The sequence below is a fragment of the Apus apus genome, chromosome 1 (genome assembly GCF_020740795.1).
Source record: "Apus apus isolate bApuApu2 chromosome 1, bApuApu2.pri.cur, whole genome shotgun sequence".
Classification (NCBI taxonomy): domain Eukaryota; kingdom Metazoa; phylum Chordata; class Aves; order Apodiformes; family Apodidae; genus Apus; species Apus apus.
The window spans coordinates 157,951,514-157,970,091 of NC_067282.1; the positions used below are offsets into that span (position 1 = coordinate 157,951,514).

The following is an 18,578-nucleotide window of genomic DNA, read 5'->3' on the forward strand; positions in this document are numbered from 1 at the left end:
ATTTCTGAACCATAAGGAGAAACATTTTAGGAGTTCTATAGACACTGTTAATTTCATTTATGTTCTTTACATTTCTGAATCCCAAACTTAACTCCAGACTTAGCACATGGCTCCTCTTTTTCACCAAAGCACAGATCTGTGAATGGGATGAAAACAAGAACTACAGATCAAGATGAACTTGAGAACTCAGCCTACTTGAGGGCTCTAAAAACAACTATTTCTTTGCTTACATGTGCTTCAATTTTCTGAACCCTAACCCTAATTCTAGTCCTTGCTGAAAAAGCCTTTACTTTTTCACCAGAAGATAGCTCAGTCTCCTTAGTGGAAGAAAAAGGCAGAACTAAAGATCTTTTCCAGTCTTCATTATAACTGAGAGCTCCACACAGAACTGTCACTTAGGTTTGGTGTGTTCTTTATTAACTCTTCTATTAATTCCAGATGTAGGCCTCTATAATCTCTATCATTCCCTGGAATATGGGTCCTTCTTATTCTGAGAGCTGTGCAGAAGCCCAGCAAACACTAGCTATTACATGCATTTCTAACCTACACGCACCCAACCAGAGACCTAATGCTGAACCTGCTCTGCTATTCACTCAAGCATTCGTCTGGGAACCCAGTTACAAAAAGACAGATGACAATTCAACCAGAACTGTGTGAGCTCTTCAGACAATATACAAATTAAATAAAGGACTTAAAGGCTTGTTTTGACCTCACTACCATAATTAAGGACTAAATGCATTCCTTACTCTAGCCAGGAACAGGAAGGCTTTGCAGAATCAAAGCCTCCAGTGAGGCTGCTCATAATAGATGGCTTAATCTAGTGAGAATGTGATGCATCCTGTGCTCTAAGGAAAACCTCTAGATTTCAGTTTCTTATCTTCCTATGCAGTTAGTATGCAAGTCTCATTGGCACAGTAAAAAGGTCACCTTTTTAAAGAAGTATTTAAATTTTACTTTTTATTAAGTTTATATTTCATTTAAGGCCTAATACCACTGCAGCTTGTCCATATTTCTGTTTTATAAATGTAGACATTTGTCATCCTATCATAAATTTAAGTCATCTCTTCTCAGACATAAATTTGTTCGCTGCTGCCAAAAAAAGATACTGCTGTTTGTGCTAGTTCTTTAAAGTTCTAGCCATTTTGAGGCTACAGGGCCTGACCTGGGGTGCTGTGACTGTCAAGGCTTTTACTGCCCAGTGTCTCCTGGGACTCCCCCCACCCTGCCCAAGCCCCCCTGTCTGCCCCCAGGGCCATCAGCCCCTGCCCCAGCATTGCCACAGCAGGGCCAGTCTCCAGCTCCTGGCAGCCAGGGCCCTGTGCAGCCATCCTGGGGTTGTGTCTGAGACCAGTTCACACCAGGTCTGATCCTTACCCCAACCTGCCAGCCCATGTCCTGACCCAGTCTCAGCCTGTCCCCAACCACAGAAGTGTCTGATGCCCAGGGCTGGGGCTGCCACAGCTGCCCCCCAGCTGCCCTGCTCCTGGCTGGGGCAGCAGGAGTGAGAACTCTAGCCACATTTTTCATGTCTTCATATGAAATCCCACATTATTTTTTCAACAGTATTTTCTCCATTACTCACTGTATAAAGCAGACAGAAAGTATGTTTCAAAATTTATTTTTGCTCCTGCTGTCCAGAGAGAGAAATTAAAGTAATTCAATGCCTACTATCTGACCTGCTTATTGAAAGAAATTTAGCATTTCTGTAAGACTGTGTAATAACTTGCAGACATGAAGTATGTGTGGTTTCACAAAGATAATTGAGTGTTATATTTTGATACTATACTTTATTGATGTTTACCTTAATTTGTTCAATTTTTCTGTATCCTGCAGGTATTCTCCATGGAATTCCCTCTCCACAATTAAGCAAAGATAGCTCATGGAAAGCCTCTGTAAAAAATCCTAAATCTGTAAGCACTTTAATCTGTGAAAAAAAAACCAAGGCCTGTGATTGAAATAATTTTGAGTTATTTTTTTGCTCAAAATAAAATGTATTCAAAGGTAATTTTCAAGTAGACTGGGCTACTGGAATAGTAGATTAATGGAGAATGTCCTTCAATGGAAAGAAATCTTTCACATTTTTTACTAAACAAATGAAATCTCAAATATGGGTCTTTCACTTTTAAAAACCAAAATTAAAAGAAACCCCAAAACCATATTCTTCAAAAAAACTTGCTCCTGTCAAAGAAAAATAATTTAATTAATCTGGATAGACCTTGAGTGTCAGTCCATGATCTGTCCCTGATCAAAATCAGTTTTCACTCATCCTAGTCTTGTAGTACTCAGCGAACATCTTTAACCCCTATCAGCATTTCCTGACAATATCTAAAACCAATAATCCTTTGATTCTCACTACAAGTTAAGATTCCTTTAATAAAAAATAAAAGGAAGGGATTAAAAAAATCCAAAACAAAACCAACAAGCAAGCATCACTGAAATGACAGAAGTCCCAGAAATCTGACAACCTGGTTCCACCGCGATTACTGAAAATAAATGCAGAAGTGAACACTGTGAACAGCAAAACATTTATGTTTTGCACTTAATAAAACGTTTACAAGAATGGTGGAACAAGATTAAAAATAGCAAGTGAAAAGTTTGGATCTTAGAGGGAAAATCTTAGGATCATATCTTTAAGGAGAATCACTTATTAAATGGAGACTAGAAAGAAATTACGGAATAATTTCTGTCTCTGTAGGACATTAAAATTAAAACTGAATAAATACCTCTACATCCTACTAAATCTGAGAATATAAATAATTGTTTTTAGAAAGTAGTCCTATTCTACCTTCTATCATGCTAAGAAACACTAAGCAAAAGCTGAACTTTAAAGCATTGCTTTCCCCAGTAGTGATATATAAAGAAATATTCAACCAACGACATTTAACAAATAAATGGAAAGCTTTTTTGAAATAGAATGAGCTGTGATAAAAATAAAGTTTCATTAATTACCTTTAAGATTCTTCCTTCAATACATTTAGCTGAGTCCTTACAAATCTCAGAAACAAAGTATTGGTATAATGTGAACAATGGTAAAATCTGTAGGAAAGGATTAGGTCATCTAGTTATAAATGTCATAAAGGGTACAGTTATAGAAATGTACATTGCAATTACATATCACAGATATAGAGACAATACAAGAGAACTGCTTTCACTGCCATATACCACCACTACTCTTATCATCTATGAAGGATGAATATATTATGAAGTTCTTCAGCTGGCTGTCTCCTCATACTATATATATAAATTTGTGTGTGTATATATCTGTGCATGCCTAAGCATTCATAATGGAGACAATAAAGTTTTCCCAAATCAATCTCTGTGTCCAAGGTGAGTTTTTTAACTCCACCATTAGTGAGTAAACCTAATGGAAAGATGTTGATATAAGGGATTTCTAAAACTGTCTGCATTTTGATGCCATAATTCTTTTCAGTATAAGTAACAGAATTATAGAATTCTGTGAGCTTTATAACATAAGGAAATTAAGTCCTGCAATTGTCTAAATGAAACAATACCAAATAAACTGGATGGTGATGAGGCTTATTGACAAATTGAAAGTTTTTGTAGGGATAACTAACAAAAAAAAAAGGTTAAAACTTAGTAAAGTATGCAAACTTCGTATTTATTATTATACAATATTTCATAAAAAGCAGATTCTTTCCTAGAAGGTATCTTTGTTTATCAAAAATGAAAAAACTTCCAAAATTTAATTACTTTTCAGCATTTATACATTTCTTGACTTGAAAAATGTCCCCAAGCTTGGAAAATGCTAAAAGCATTGTTACTTTCCTGTCAAATGCACTTCAAGTTTTTCATAAAGTAACCTAATACTTCTGAGTTTGGATTACAAATGCTTGAGGCAAATGTTTTAATTGTACCCATACAGTTTCCAACTGATATTTGAAGCAGTTCAACAAAATTAGTCTTCAAAATCTTATTTTTAATAAATATTGAATCTTGATGTATTTTGATTTAAATGTCAAATCAACTTAGTGTCCACCATCTAAAACATTCCCACATTAAGCACTCAGGGAAAATGAAGATTTTATCCTGCTGAAACTGCAATTACTTTGACCATGATGTATGACTTGGATCTATATTCTGCTAGTACAAGTGCAGAAAAGAATAAAAAATGTGCATGGCCATGTGAAGCAAGCAGTCACATTAAGTGTCCCTCCCTCCAGGTAACTGTCTGCTCCTTCATCTCACTTGATCTCCCACAGTGAGAGCAGATAGACAAAGCTTAATAACAAAGTGAGCTCCAGTAAAGAAGGATGAGAAAGAAGTAACAACAGGAGATAAGATGGACACTTAGCCTGAAGTTCCAGAAGAAATTAATCCAACAAATGGCTTGCTGACAAAAAAGGGGTAAAACGTTGTCTCCTCCTCTCTAATGCCTCTTTCATTTCTACCCTCTAACCTTTTCTAACTCCCCTGCTGCCAGTCATCCGATCTTTTCCCCTCCCTTACACTGGCCCTTCCACTTGCAGGACTTTTCCCTAAGTGGACTCAACTCATTAAAGCACGAGAAAACTATCTCCTTTTTCTGCCAGGAGTCATGCTGAAAGTTGATTTGTAGATGTATACAAGAATTGCCTGACATGAAAATCTCTTAGAATATACAGGACCAAACAGGAACAGAAGTAGAACTACACTTTCTTCAGTACTGGTAAGCAATTCCATCTATTTCTTCAGCACTGTATAGATACCTGTACCTTTGAAATAATTTGGATTAAAGTGGAAGTGGTCAGTCATTAAATGGAGGAAATAACCACATAATCAATGTAAGAGGGAAGCTCTAAAAACACTCCATACAGAGGAATAACAGAATGTGAAAATGAAAACAGCAGAAGAGATTTTATTTACTGAATGTGAAAGTAAAATTATTGAAAGCATTCTGGACATACTGCATTTAAAGCAATTCTCAGTACAGTGTTATTCCAAACTGTATATAGTAGGAAATTTCCTCTAAAATGCCTAAGGTAAGTGGATCAAGTATTGTCATCTTCCTGAATAAACAAGTAGCCTGTATATTCTAAAAATCAGGCAGCAAGCTATACCCTGCCTCTGTCTCAGTTCCACAGAATGTAAACATACAAGTATTTTACTAGAGCTTCTGAGGTATGTCTTAAGTACACACACACACACAAACAACAAAAAAAATACTTGCTATCTTAAAATTAATTTCTATAATATAAAAATAATACTTACTACTAAATTTTGTTTTGCACAATGTAGTTCCACCATAAGGAAATTCAGACTTGCAACTACAGTAGAGATATCAGCTCTGTAGCGATCAGAGAACAAGTCGATACCAGGAATAAGCATATTTGTTTCATATTGTGCGAAGTCATAGTCAGATGTTGGATGTGGAAGAGAAGCTCTAAACAGGGTCTGCAAGTAATAAGAACAAACTACTTGTGAAAAGATGTACAGGCATTAGTTAAACACTAAAAAACTCCAACCCTTGAGACTCATAGATTACTTAAATGAATTACATAAATGAAATCCAGTCAATGTTTTAACTATCCAATTGTTTCCAGACAAAACCATGAAAAATGTTTTTAGAAAAAATGCTTTACATGTGACTTGGTGAAGAAAAAAAACAACAGCAACAAAACAAAACCAAAAGCTGGCTGCAAATAGTCTAAGAGCAATATTTCATAGAACATTCAAAAGAGAAAAACTAAGCTGAGTGAAGAAAAATATTCATGAAAGATTCTTCAGCAAGTACTCCCCAGGTAATGAAAAATCCTTCTGAAGAGCCAATGGTGTTTCTCTCATATTCCAAGTCAAAGCATCCCAAATAAACCCCTGGAAGCACAGGAAAAATACTAATAAACCACTAGGGGTTCTCACAGAGGCTTCTTAGGTAATTTGTAGGATAAACCTTCGTAGGATAAACCTCTGATTAGCACACAAAAAGAACTTAAGTTATTCAAATATCTCCAAAATCTAGGAAAATGCAGAGGAAAAAAATTTGTTGAGATGATTCTGGGAATGTACTCAAACATTTCTTTTCCAGTCTGAAGATGGAAAATGTCTTCCATTAGAAGAAAAATCTTTTTCTTTTTCCCACAAGCTAAGAAAGCTAGTTCTCTTTCACTTTGCCTTAAGTCCTTGCCCCACCACCACCTCAGCCATGGTTTTGAGGAGAGGTGCTGACTTTAAGGCCAGTTAAAAGCTAGTTCCACCCTAGGTCCACCTTAAACTAGATCAGCAAGTGCAGCTTAAATAATATCACTTAAAACTGATGTGAATTTTAAGGAAGTAACTTAAATGTTCTAGAAAGGGAGGAGTGCTAACATCTCAGATGTTGGATACCCCTCCTAACTGTGTTTTGTACGTTCATATCCAGATCTGTGATATTAACAAGCCTAAAGCAATTACTAGAGGTGGAATCTAAATAAGACTATAAAAGCTTCCCAAATCAAGGAACAAATTATGTGCTTAACAATCACAAAGGTACAGTGACAGTAATTTATTATATTTTTCAAGTCACTCACCCTGCAAGCTGCTCCTATCCCAATTAATATCAGACCCCCTTCAGTCAAGTCACAATTATTTCTCCCATTATACAACAGGAGCAAATGCTTAATACTATCCCTGTCAAAAGGAGGAACCAAAATCATTCAGCTTTGTACCACTAGCAGTTCTAATGCTAGCAAATAGTAAAAATTCTCCTTTGTCTTTGTTTCTTCAACTTTTTCTCCCTTTGCTAAACTTCACGAGATTTTAAATGTGGCCTACCAGAGGTCACACCATCACAGCCATGGCTGGCACAAGATTTTAAAGAGTGGTATCGGTTTGTTTTGGAGGAAACCCACAAACTTCACGTTGCTGCACTGGGATGAATAAACATTGATCCCAGTGAAGTATGACTGTCAGAATACTTGCATTCCTTTTACCTATATCACTTTTGTTACTGGCATCTTAAAACTTCCTTTTAAAAGTAAACTGAAACCCTTTTTTCTTCTAAGGTTTGTTTCTAAAAGTTTTCAAACTTAATTGTAATGATCTTATTTTCTTTGTAAATGAAACTGAATCATTTTGACTACCCTCTATTTTTAGAGCAAACATTTTAAAGAGCTGGTATTTTAGTATTACAAACCATTACCTTCCAATGCTAAAAAAAGATTCAAAAATTTCATTTTACAAAGAGTCTGTTCTCCTGGTTGAAATTTTATGACAACCTGTGAAGACTCTGTACAGATCTGACAGCATTTTGCTATTGTTGATGGAATCAAGCTCTTCCTGAGCAGAATGCTTCAAGAGAAGAAAAATATATTTGACTGCTAAATATTTTAGCCATCTTCGCTTTTCGGTATTTCATTATTTCTCCAAGACATTAGTCTTTTATTGAAGTGATAATTTTTAGGCTATACTACAGGAATAATGTGAAAAAAAAGAGAATAAAAACATCTCATCTAATGTGCATAAATTGTCAGCTACCTCTGATCTCCAGTTTTCCTTTAGCATCAAAAATGAAGAGAGAAATATTTTAATAGAGGCTTATTGCAACTTAAATTTTAGAAGCAATTTGTCAACTTCATGAGTTCTAACGGAAATCGTATTCTTACCTTAAAAAGTATGGCAGAAAAATAGCAGTATTTCATTCTTAATCTCATCTTTGATGTTGTTATATACCTGAAGTACAACAAATAATAAGAAATACGAATGTGCCTATCCATATGAATTATTCAAACTCTTGTTTTTTCTTTATCTAGTATGATAATGATACTAACACAATCTAGAAGTTTTCCACATTGGAAAACAGCTGCCTGTTCTGTAGATAGGTGCTCAGCCGTGCCATGCAAAGTGTTTGACCAAAGACATACCTAGACAAAGGGAGTTGTCTGGATTGTCTTATAAGTTAACGGAGAGAAACGGCAATCTACGTGCAAAATTCAGCTCACACAAAACTAGAAGGATAAAGCAGGTCAAGTAACTCCTGCCGTAAAGTGTATTTCTTTCCACAAAGGAAGCCTAAAATAACTAGCAGGTGTGGATGTTCACATGGTAGGTGTCTAACTAGATTAAATTAATCTCACACAGGACCTCATCTGAGCTTTAAACCATGCTGATAGCAGGCGACTCCTCTGATCTACAATATCAGAAAGCCTTACTACAATAACAGAATCCTTTAATTTGTATTTTACAGCCTGAGACTAAGTTGCTCTGGAAAGAGCACCTCAAGGGAAATACGTTTAACAGCACAAGTCATGTCTGAATAGAAAAGATCTGTCTGAGTGAGGAGCTGGGAGGACAGCTCCCCCCAGACCCCTGCCAGGATTTGGAACAACGTATTAGCAACAAAGGGATAGCACACAGTGCACAACTATGTGCCACAAGCACCTGTAAAAGCAGCTAGGGATTGAGTCTTGCCTAATTGGACCTGAGACTGCACTACAGCTCAGAATTAGAAGAGCAGTGGTTTAGAATCAATTTGAACTCATTGCTTTTCCTCTTGGGTGTTAATTCTGAGTGTGACAATGACATTTGATCCTGAAATACCCATGCTAATACTTTCAAAGCTACCTTGGTTTACAGGTATTTTACAACGTTATTAATGAGCCCTGCTTCTCAGACAAGACAGTTTACTCAAATGAAACTCTGCCCTTTCGTGGATATAATGCTTCTGGCTTAGATATATTTTATACTTTGTTCATTTTTATATTGTACAATGCATTGAGAGACAGCTCAGAATTATATCCACAATGTTTTACAAGCAGTCAAGGACTACTGGACAGAAATATTTATTAATGGTAGACTTTAAAACCGTAATTCAAATTTCATTTAGTTGTAATTCACCAGAAAATAAGTACTTCAGGCAGTAAATCTGCCCTTAAGATACATTAATATTTAATATGTGCAATGACTTGGGAGACATGATATTTCAATTGAAAATCAATATTACTTTAAAATCCCTATGCTTATGACTTTTTCTAATTTTGTTTTATTTCTGTGACATCTCCATATAATATACAGCTGCAATTAAAATCAAAGATGACCACTCAAGAAAAGGGAACAAATAATATTATCCAAAAGAGCAACTTTCTTCCTGAAAGAAAAAAATTCTCTGCTTTTGATGAGTCTTTTTTATAGCAACTTATCAGTGTTTTCAAATTAATTTCAAGTTGCCTACTGTCCTGGATGAGCAATTCCTTTAAAATATGAAATACATACATATGGAGATAAAATACTTACTGAGCTATCTTAGCCACTAAAACTGCTGCATGTAAACAACCCCAAACTCCAGCCTGAGAAAGAAATTTCTGACTAGTATCAGTAGATGTTCCAACTGCAAACCAGTATGTAGCATCTTTTTGAAAACCTAACTCTTCCCAGTTGTTGAGAGCATCAGCAATGTTGAGTGTTTCATCAAGGGCTTGACACCAATACTTAAAAGCAGCTCTGTAACACATTAAAAAAAGCCATCATATTGCTGACACTTTCCAAAGCGAAAGATAAGACTTGCTTCATTTTACCTTTGTTGCCTGAGTTATAAATAATTTTTATTAAGTGAAATACAGTTTCTACAACATAAAAAGATACATGGTCAACAGTACACTAACATTAAATTGTCAAACAATAGATATTAATTCCTAAAAAGAAGAGGTGCTTAATTATTTTGCTTAATTGCAATTAGCTAGCTAAGAAAAACACACAATTTACACAAAAATGTCTCACAAAAGATACCTAATAGACACTTAGATGAAAGAAGTTATATGGACCTGAAGACAGCACAAGAACTCCCAAAAGTGTATGAATGCCAATTTAAAAAAAAAATGAAACCAGGGTCTTTTTTAATCCAGTAACTGTACCTTTTGTTTCCAGCATAAAAATGAAGATTTCCAAGTTCATGTAGAGCCTGAACCTTGAGTTCTCTCTGGTTGTTTATTTCAAGGATTCCTGTTATTTATTTTTTAATCAAGGAGAAAAAAAATACATAATTAAATCAGCTATTGAATCTTAATTTTTTTTTTCCATGAGAAGTAGACATGCATTCACATGTAATTCAATGGATTAATAATATTTTAAATAATTATTAGGTTTGTAGATTTTACCTTCAAACATACAATTTCTTTTTTCTACTAACTAAAAAGAAGAGTAGGATGTATTTATGGATCTGTTTACCTAAGCTTTCTTATTGTTTTCTCAGACTTGTCAAATGTCTTCCTTTTCAAGAGATCAACAGTGACCTCTGCACAGCAGCACTGTCCCTGGGTCATTTCTAGACCTCTTACTTCAAATAAAACAACTTATGGCATCTGTTGACCTGCTACACTTTACCTGTTGTGTCACAGAGGAAAAACAGGTAAAAAACAGGTAGCAGTGCTGAACTGTAACTGTATGAGTAAAGCCACAGTAGAATGTAACATGGAAGCCAAGCAATTAGGTCACATATTCAAATATACAGAACTGAAAAGGTCTGTTTCCTAGAATGGAATGAAAAAGAATCTGCTAAACATTATAGCAGATTTTAATTTGGGTTTAATTGGTATCTTTTTAAAAAAATTAGGTAACTGTAGAGGTTATGAACTAACTAGTGGCTTGTTTAGGATCTACTGCAGATTTTCTGAATCAACAGAAAGGTTGAGTATATCTGTAAACTGACAGAGGAAAATAACACTGGAATAAACATATATGAACACAGATAGGTAGAATGATACTACATCTGAAGTGTAAACAGAAATTTATTTTTTAAATTACCAATTGTTTGTTCATAAGAAGAGATCACTACTGAGAACTGCGATGGTGGCATTGGTTTACTCTCAACCATACTGGAGGAAATAAAATTTTCTCGTGCAAGGTCCCATGGTATTGGTAGGAATGTCAGTTCAACTCCCATATTAAATGTCACCCTTCTCTCTGAAGTGATATTACTGCTGATTGCTTTTCCACGGTTTTCTAGATCAGAAAAGTGATTTATACAATCAGTTTGGAAAAGTATTATACTATTTCCAGCACCACAAATATTTCCACACCACATTACTCAAACAAATACACAATTCCTGTGTAGCCTATTTTTATCCAGCTTCCTATGGTATGATCTTGTGTGTCTCCTAGTTAAACTCCTTGGACACAGCTCATTGCTTAGGGCAAACAAATGAATATATGTACCCTACTAGAGAAAATAAACTTGGGAAGAGCTGCCAGTTAGCCCTGTGACTGAGGTTTGTGTGCAGACAGAAAGAGCTGGATTAAAAAAAAAATAAATAAAATCATCCAACCATAAGACACAAATCGCAGGAAATCAGGTTTAAAGCTTGGGCTTACAGAACTTCATATATAACTCCCTTTTCTATGCTTTTTATAATCATCAGTAACAACTAAAACTTGAATTTAAAATAATCTATTTCTTCCACTCTGTATTATTTTAACTGCATACACACTTTATTAAATGAGAAACACTACAAAAAATAACTCACCTTGTGTGTATGCAAGAAGTAATGAAAGTAGCTTTCTGCTGTGTCTCAGTGCTCTGCTGTGATGTTTAGAATTTTGTAGAGTTTCTCTAAAACATTTCAGTGTATCATTCACATCAAGAGGTACATAAACGAGGGCTTTGGCTTGATTACAATCTAAAAAGAATTAATAATTATGGATAAAAATTTTGCATTACATAAATATATATTTTAGTAAAGCATGCCCCCCAAAACTTCCATTTGAACAATTCCACAACTTAAAAAATAAAATATATTAATGTAATGTTCACCCTTGTTTCATGTTGGATTATGAATTAAAGCAAAACTATTAACCACCGCTAACACTTTTGAGCATTTGTATCTTTTTCAGTGTTACATTTTAGTTGTCATGTGACATCTGTATTTCCTGAACTCCAATTTCACTGGCCATGCTTCAGCTCAGCATGCTGCTCTGAATTCTGGTGACTGAAGATTGGAAACAAATCTTTTACTACAACTGCTGATCCCATTTCCTATAACTCCCATAGTTCCTATATACCAAACCTGTGAGTGCTGTCTTCTCTGAATGCATAATCTTATGTTACACATTACATACAGCATTACTTATTGTTTAATGACATTCCTCAGCTGAATTGAACACAAAGCCTTGTGTACAATGCATTGTCATATCTGTGAACTATGCTTTACAAACTTTCCTTAATGACTGTAACATTTTAATCCCACTGGAAAGAATAAGTATTGTTGGTAAAATAGGTTTGTTGTCACCTTACACTTCAGTTTTTTCTATTGAGTCTATTAAAATCAGTGCAGGTTCACATTAACTTCTGGATATGTTGCTGGATATCCAACAATACCAGTGGAAAACTGGACCAAGAGCACTCAACATACTGTAGGTCATCTGGCATCTGGATGACAACAGCTTTTCTCCGTTTTCAGATACCCTCTGAGTATATTCAGAAAGGTGTTACCAACATTATTATCCATGCAAAATATCAAGAATAAAAATTTGAAGGCAAAACTGAGTTTATACTAAACAAAACAGATTTTAGGAGCAGTAGAAGACCTATGATAAGGAGGAATTAAAAAACAAAATCCAGTATGAAAAAAAGGGAAGGGGTTGGGAGAAAAGAGAACTAACAATAATGAAATGTGCTCTGACCTGTATAATCCTTTTGCATGTCAGGAGAGAAGAACCATTCAGGAATAATCAGTTCACGAGGAGAACAGGCAACAGGCAGCTGTAATTTCTGCTCAATGTAATTTCTGCAGCTCATCTAAAGGGGAAGTTTTGCTTCATGTTAAAGCCAAAATATTCAGAAAACTAAATTGTTGGTGCTTAAAGTTTAGTATCTAAATACTCATTCATATCACAAAATAAAAGAGGACTAATCTATAAAACACCAATGATGTAAAACCAGTACCCTTGTCACTAAGAGAGGAAACATTCATACCTAAATATTAGATGTAACATATTAGTGTTTAGATGTTAATGAATTAAACTTGTAACTTATTTAGTATTTGCCATAATCATGAGCAACTTGTTGATGTTCAGCAAGTATTCCACCTTTCTTTGTCTGGATAAATGCATGCTTACAAAGAACCTGTCTGTGCAAGGATGCCTAAAGAGCACACTGCCTGTCAAGCACAATGTAAAGCTGTGTAGCCTTATACAAAATAGCTCTAAGTAAGTAATGGAAGCAGTCTAACCCTGTTGAAGAAGCAAACTTCCAGACTTCTATAAAGGGCTGATCCAGCACAGGCATTTTATTTTGCTAATGTAGCTACATCACTTCAGAAGCAAAAGAACCAGTTCAGAGCTAGTTCTAGTCTCTTTGAATGGCACCACACTGCAAAATGTAGCCAAACCTTCCACATTTCTAACCTGATGATGTCTTTTTTGAACAATCCTTATTACTATTACCTAACATCAGTCTTTATTCCGTAAGTTGTTTTTCAAAACTATGATTACTATTTAGTGGTTTGTCACACTGCCCTTTTTTTTAGACAAAGGATCATGTTCTGAAGAGCAGGGACTGAAAGAAGTCAGCAGGAAACAGCCTTGCAGAGAGACAAGACTGAGCAGCTCAGCTGCCCTTCACAAGCCAGAAGCACCTTCTGAGTTCCTGCGAGCCCTGAGCACCTGTGTGCTGCCTCTAGGCAAGGCAATGGACTCCCGAAACCCATGTTCACATTCAGAACAAACCTCACGTTCCTCATTCTCCTTCAAGTCCTGTGTTTATATTAGTAATAGAAACATATTAGAGGTATCAACTGTGTGATGACTTTAGTGAAACTTCTAAGAAATAAACCTTAGGTTAAAAAAAAAGGTGAATTATAATTTTAAATAGCTAATTCCATGAAAAAAATCCAAGTGGCGAGGTCAGTTTACTATGTGGCTTTTAATGAGAGAAACATACTGAGCAGCTTATGGGGTTTTTTGTTGGTGGTCAAGTTTTTCCAAGTTTTTTTTGGTATTGTCAGTGTTTGAGTTAACTCAATTTTATTAATTTTGGTCTTTAGAAGCAGTACTCTAATGCAGAAACAAAGCAATCTCTTTGTATGTAATTTTAATTAATCACAAAGATTGTGCAATATCCAGAGAAATACTTTCAGGTTAAAAGAGTGGCATGAAGAATTTATATTAAATTAGATTTAGGCTCATCATGTGTAATGGGTACGTTATGCATGGAAGAAATGTTCTTTGGGTTATCAAGTCCAGACCTCTGCTGTTGCTGGAATCACATAATATAAGCCTTTTTTTCCACACACTTTAAACAATTATGTTCATTATTATAATTTATTATTTGTGAACTTTATGAAAAAACATATTAATCTACTCAGTGAATGTACTTCTCTACATGTAGTTCACATTGAATGTGAATGACCAAAAAATAAATCTGTGGTTCACCTTATGTGCACTATCAGACACAGATTTTATGAAATGAGATTCATGGCTCTCTGGGCCACTGAATTGCTGCATCCTTTTCAGCAGCTGCCTCTGAGCATACACCAGCAGTGGACTCACTTGTTCTGTGTATCTCTCACTGAAAAAAGCAAAATATAGTAATTAAGGAAAATAATGGTATATTTAACTGTATAACATTGCTTTTCAGTTTTATTACAGTTGGTTTAAACTTACTGCGTAAATATATTAAATTGTACAGCTATGTGTACCAGTGCTTCCCACTTCTCCAGTTGATATAACAATTCTATTGTTTTAAGAATCAGATTACATATACATTTCAAGTCAACCACATTCACATCGTCCAAGGGAGACTGTGGATGAAGATTAGATCCACCATTCTCATCCATAATACCTCCTAAACAACTGGGGATGCAGAAGTCTCCTTCAGGATCCACAATCTACAGGGAAGACACATTATTCTACCTGTTAATTTCAAAAATTTTTGGGTCAAACAAAATTAAAAAGATAAGAAAATACCGTAAATCTCTAAAAACTTCTTACAGAGAATGACTTGGAAATATCAGAATATAATGCAAGAGAAAGAAAACTATCTCTGCTGATGTTATGATAAAAAAGAGGATACTGTCTTAATAAAAAATAATTTCTACCTTAAGAGACCTGCTTGCTTGTAGTTCAGTTATCATATCAATGATCATGTCTGATGCCAAATAAAATGGCAACCATATGGTGTTCTGAAGAAAAGTCCTGGTAATGGGAAATGTACCCATATGGGAATGTAAATGATTAGCAATCAGTTGTAATTCTTGAGTATAGTTCCAAAGTTCTCGACAAGCATTTTGAAGCAAAGTCCAGTGGCCACCACGGTGAGCAAGAACCTGTGCATATAATTAAAAATATAATTATACTTTGGACATACAGAAATTAAGAGCTTAATTCTTTTATTGCAAAGCTTAGGTATAAGTAAACTTTCAAAATTACAGCCTATGGATTACCTTTAATAAAAGATCATTCAATACATCAATGTATATAAAGCATTATAGAACCTTATCTGGAAATTTTCATAGGGGCATTAATTTACAACTTAATTTAATTGTTGCTTTTGGTGTGAGAATAAGAAACAAAAATTAAGTCACACCCCCTATACATGTATTTTCACTGGGTTTTAGAAGCATTTATGGGAAGTATAGTCTGCATTTCCTTTCAATCACTGGTCCTTCTTTTATGCTACTGAGGCATTCATTAAGACTAGTACAGGGAAAGGTAAGTCTTCAAGTATTTACAAGCATGAAAAAGTTACAAAGACTAAATGAAAAATAAAACATTTATATACATTCCTATATGCTTGATAGAAATATACATTATAATAGGTGATATGTCTGACATTTCATAAACTGTACTTGGACATTTTGCAGAAGATGAGAAATCACTGTTTTTTCACACTGAAGTTTTTTTTAAGTTTCTAAAGTGAGTTGGCTATGTAGAAAGTAGAAAGTACTGTAATGCAATGCTTAGCAATAAATTAAATGTTTCATAAGAAAGCACATCTTACCACTGCTCTTCTTAAATGCAAGAAGATTTTTGTAAAACGCTCCAATAAAGTGCTACTTGACAGAACCTGGTTGCGTTCTTTGGGGGAACGAGAGACAGATATTTCTGTTTTTTTTTTTCTTTTAGTTTCAGGAGTATCTGTTCCACGGAGTTTAATGCTGTGCTCAGATTTACCTGTACCTCAAGACAAGAAGTTCACTGGTTAAAAATTAGTCCAAGTTCTCAAAAAAATGAAAAAGAAAATACTATCAGCCAGCTAGGATTTTCCTGTGGCAGCTAAATACTTGAATGTTAGATAATGCCAGTATTAAGGTTATCATATTTATGAGGTTATGATGTTTAAAATCTAAGATGCTTTTACTTAAGTTTTGGAAGAAGCAGAGCTAAAAATAGTTTTAGCAGAATACTAATGTGTACCAAATAGTTTTCAACCTCAAAGCCAAAACTCAACCCTCAAAGAAGTTAAGTTTTAGGACGACACCACCATGTGCTAAGCTCCCAAGAACCCTTCTGAAACATAGGCCTCTTAAAAGGAGAAGTCAGGAAGAAAGCAAGACTTGTGACAAATTCTGCAGTATGTGAAGAATAGCTTAATCATTTTATTCAATACCAAATATATTCAAAGGGGAAATACAAAGTTTTATGATAGTGGGATATAGCAATATCTGAGCTATAGGTTTCAGGAAGAAGCTAATTTCAAGCTACAGTATTTGAATGCTATGGCAAACTATACATTTCATGAAACTTTCATTCAGAATTGCTGCAAAGGTTAGCGGGTAATAAACAGCATTTCTGTTAGTTTTCAGCAATTTTCAGTGACTGGTTTCTCAGTGACTTGTAAGCATCAAGACAAAATAGTACCGCAAGGTGTTGCAAAGAGAACCAGTGAATTCAACTGCTAGTTTTTGTCACACTTCCTTGGAAAAGGCAAAGAGGCTGGTTGGTTCCTACCTAAGGAAGTACTACATGGAATGATAGGAAAATTTTGCTCTCTACAGCTGAAGCAAGGTGTTCCCTGAAGCACTTTTGAAAAGACCAGACTTGTGATTTCATCTTGAACTTGTGGTGTCCAGGCAGACTACTTTGCTCTGACTTGTATGTTATCACCAACCTCTGAAGTAATCAAAGTCCTATGTTTCACAGTCACCTACAAACAGGAGCCTTTCAGCTCCTGTTGAAACCTCAATGGATGTTACTCAAAATAGTTGGGATAATAGAATAGTAAGTGTGAAAAACAGATAACTGAAGTAAAAGTCGTAGAAGATAAAAAGGGAGTCTTTGCCACAGGACAAAACTGGGGAGCAAAAGATAAAGAAGAAAACCTAAATTATTCTACTTAAAGATTGAAAGATAACTTCAGTCTGTAACTTTCAGAAAGATTTGCAGATTGTCTCAAGAAACAATTGCCCTGATAAGAAATCTAAAGGAAACTACAGACCAATTAACACCCACAGAACAATTAAGAATAATATGGAATATTATCAGTTTAATAGCACTGTGTAGCATGGCTTCTGCAAACCAAAAGCTAGTATCACTAATGTATTAGCATTTCTAAACATATAAATTCTTGTTATAACTTAAGAGTTAGTATAAATGTCCCATTATTGACTATGACTTCTTTTTTATACTAGGTATGAAAAAACAAGTAAATATGGAGGACACTTTTGAAATCCAGAAGCATCTTCTCTTTAAATTGACATTAGTGTTTTTCCAAAGGTGAAGTGGTGAACTAATGATGGAGGTCAAGATAAAAATTAAGAGAAAGTTAAGTTGAAACTGATTGCAGTTGTGTACCCATTAAAAGTTCTTACAAATTTGTTTTTTGGTCATTCCTGATGTTTTAAGGAGAGGAGGAGTTGTTGTTCTCATGTTACTCTCTACATCTTCTCTCACCACTACCGTGCCAGAGTTATTTAATGAGAATATTTCAGGATCCAAAATTTTGTAACTGCAGAATGGGAGATAAAAAAAAAAGAAAGCACACGAAAAACCCCACAGATATAGTATTTAAAATAATTTTGATATACACAAAAAATTCAGTTTCTCAAAAGTGAATTTTGATTACTATCCAGCAGCTTCAGGAATCAGAAATAACGAATGATGACCAAAACTTGTAAGGAAACAAAAAACAGCACAGTGTGGTATATTTCAAAACTTCCATCGGACCGGTCAAGTGAGCAACCAAAAATGTGCATGTCACCTGCCATATGATGGAAAGCAAAACTTGTTACATAATAAATCAATTCACATTTGGATACTGAACTGTTCACATGATAAACCGACTGACGATATTGTAATTCAGATCTGTTTGCATTAATGGCAATAACACAATAATCCACATTAACACTAATCACTGATGATGCAGTAAGATATACCTGTCCAGATGCTGTGAACCACAAATTTCAATGCCATATTGCTCTTCCAGTTCCTTTCTAAGCAAGTTGTAGTGTGCAAGTGCCAGATGGATATTCATCTGAGACCTCCAGGGCATCTCTTCAAGACATATTTGATGAAACTTCTTTTGTTTTAAGTAATTACTCACAATTGGTTTCAGCAGTATCACCAAAGTGTTATGAGCTACTTTGAGCAACTCTTTGTCGCATCTCCTAAATCAAAATATATGAAGTAGCAAGAAATGAAACTGTGCTTCTCTGAACCTCCAGGAAAAAAAAAGAAAT

General features: G+C 35.0%; 1 protein-coding gene across 1 annotated transcript in view; it reads right to left on the reverse strand.

The window, feature by feature from the left end:
* Positions 1–18,578, reverse strand: part of CFAP54 (cilia and flagella associated protein 54) — a 109,889-nt gene that overhangs the window by 34,176 nt on the left and 57,135 nt on the right. Inside the window, 15 exon segments of the mRNA XM_051621259.1 lie at positions 1,802–1,924; positions 2,950–3,036; positions 5,209–5,391; positions 7,578–7,644; positions 9,205–9,411; positions 9,822–9,909; positions 10,711–10,908; positions 11,430–11,582; positions 12,586–12,700; positions 14,335–14,470; positions 14,566–14,789; positions 15,000–15,227; positions 15,902–16,080; positions 17,712–17,848; positions 18,276–18,506. Coding sequence (XP_051477219.1) covers positions 1,802–1,924; positions 2,950–3,036; positions 5,209–5,391; positions 7,578–7,644; positions 9,205–9,411; positions 9,822–9,909; positions 10,711–10,908; positions 11,430–11,582; positions 12,586–12,700; positions 14,335–14,470; positions 14,566–14,789; positions 15,000–15,227; positions 15,902–16,080; positions 17,712–17,848; positions 18,276–18,506 — 2,356 coding nt within the window.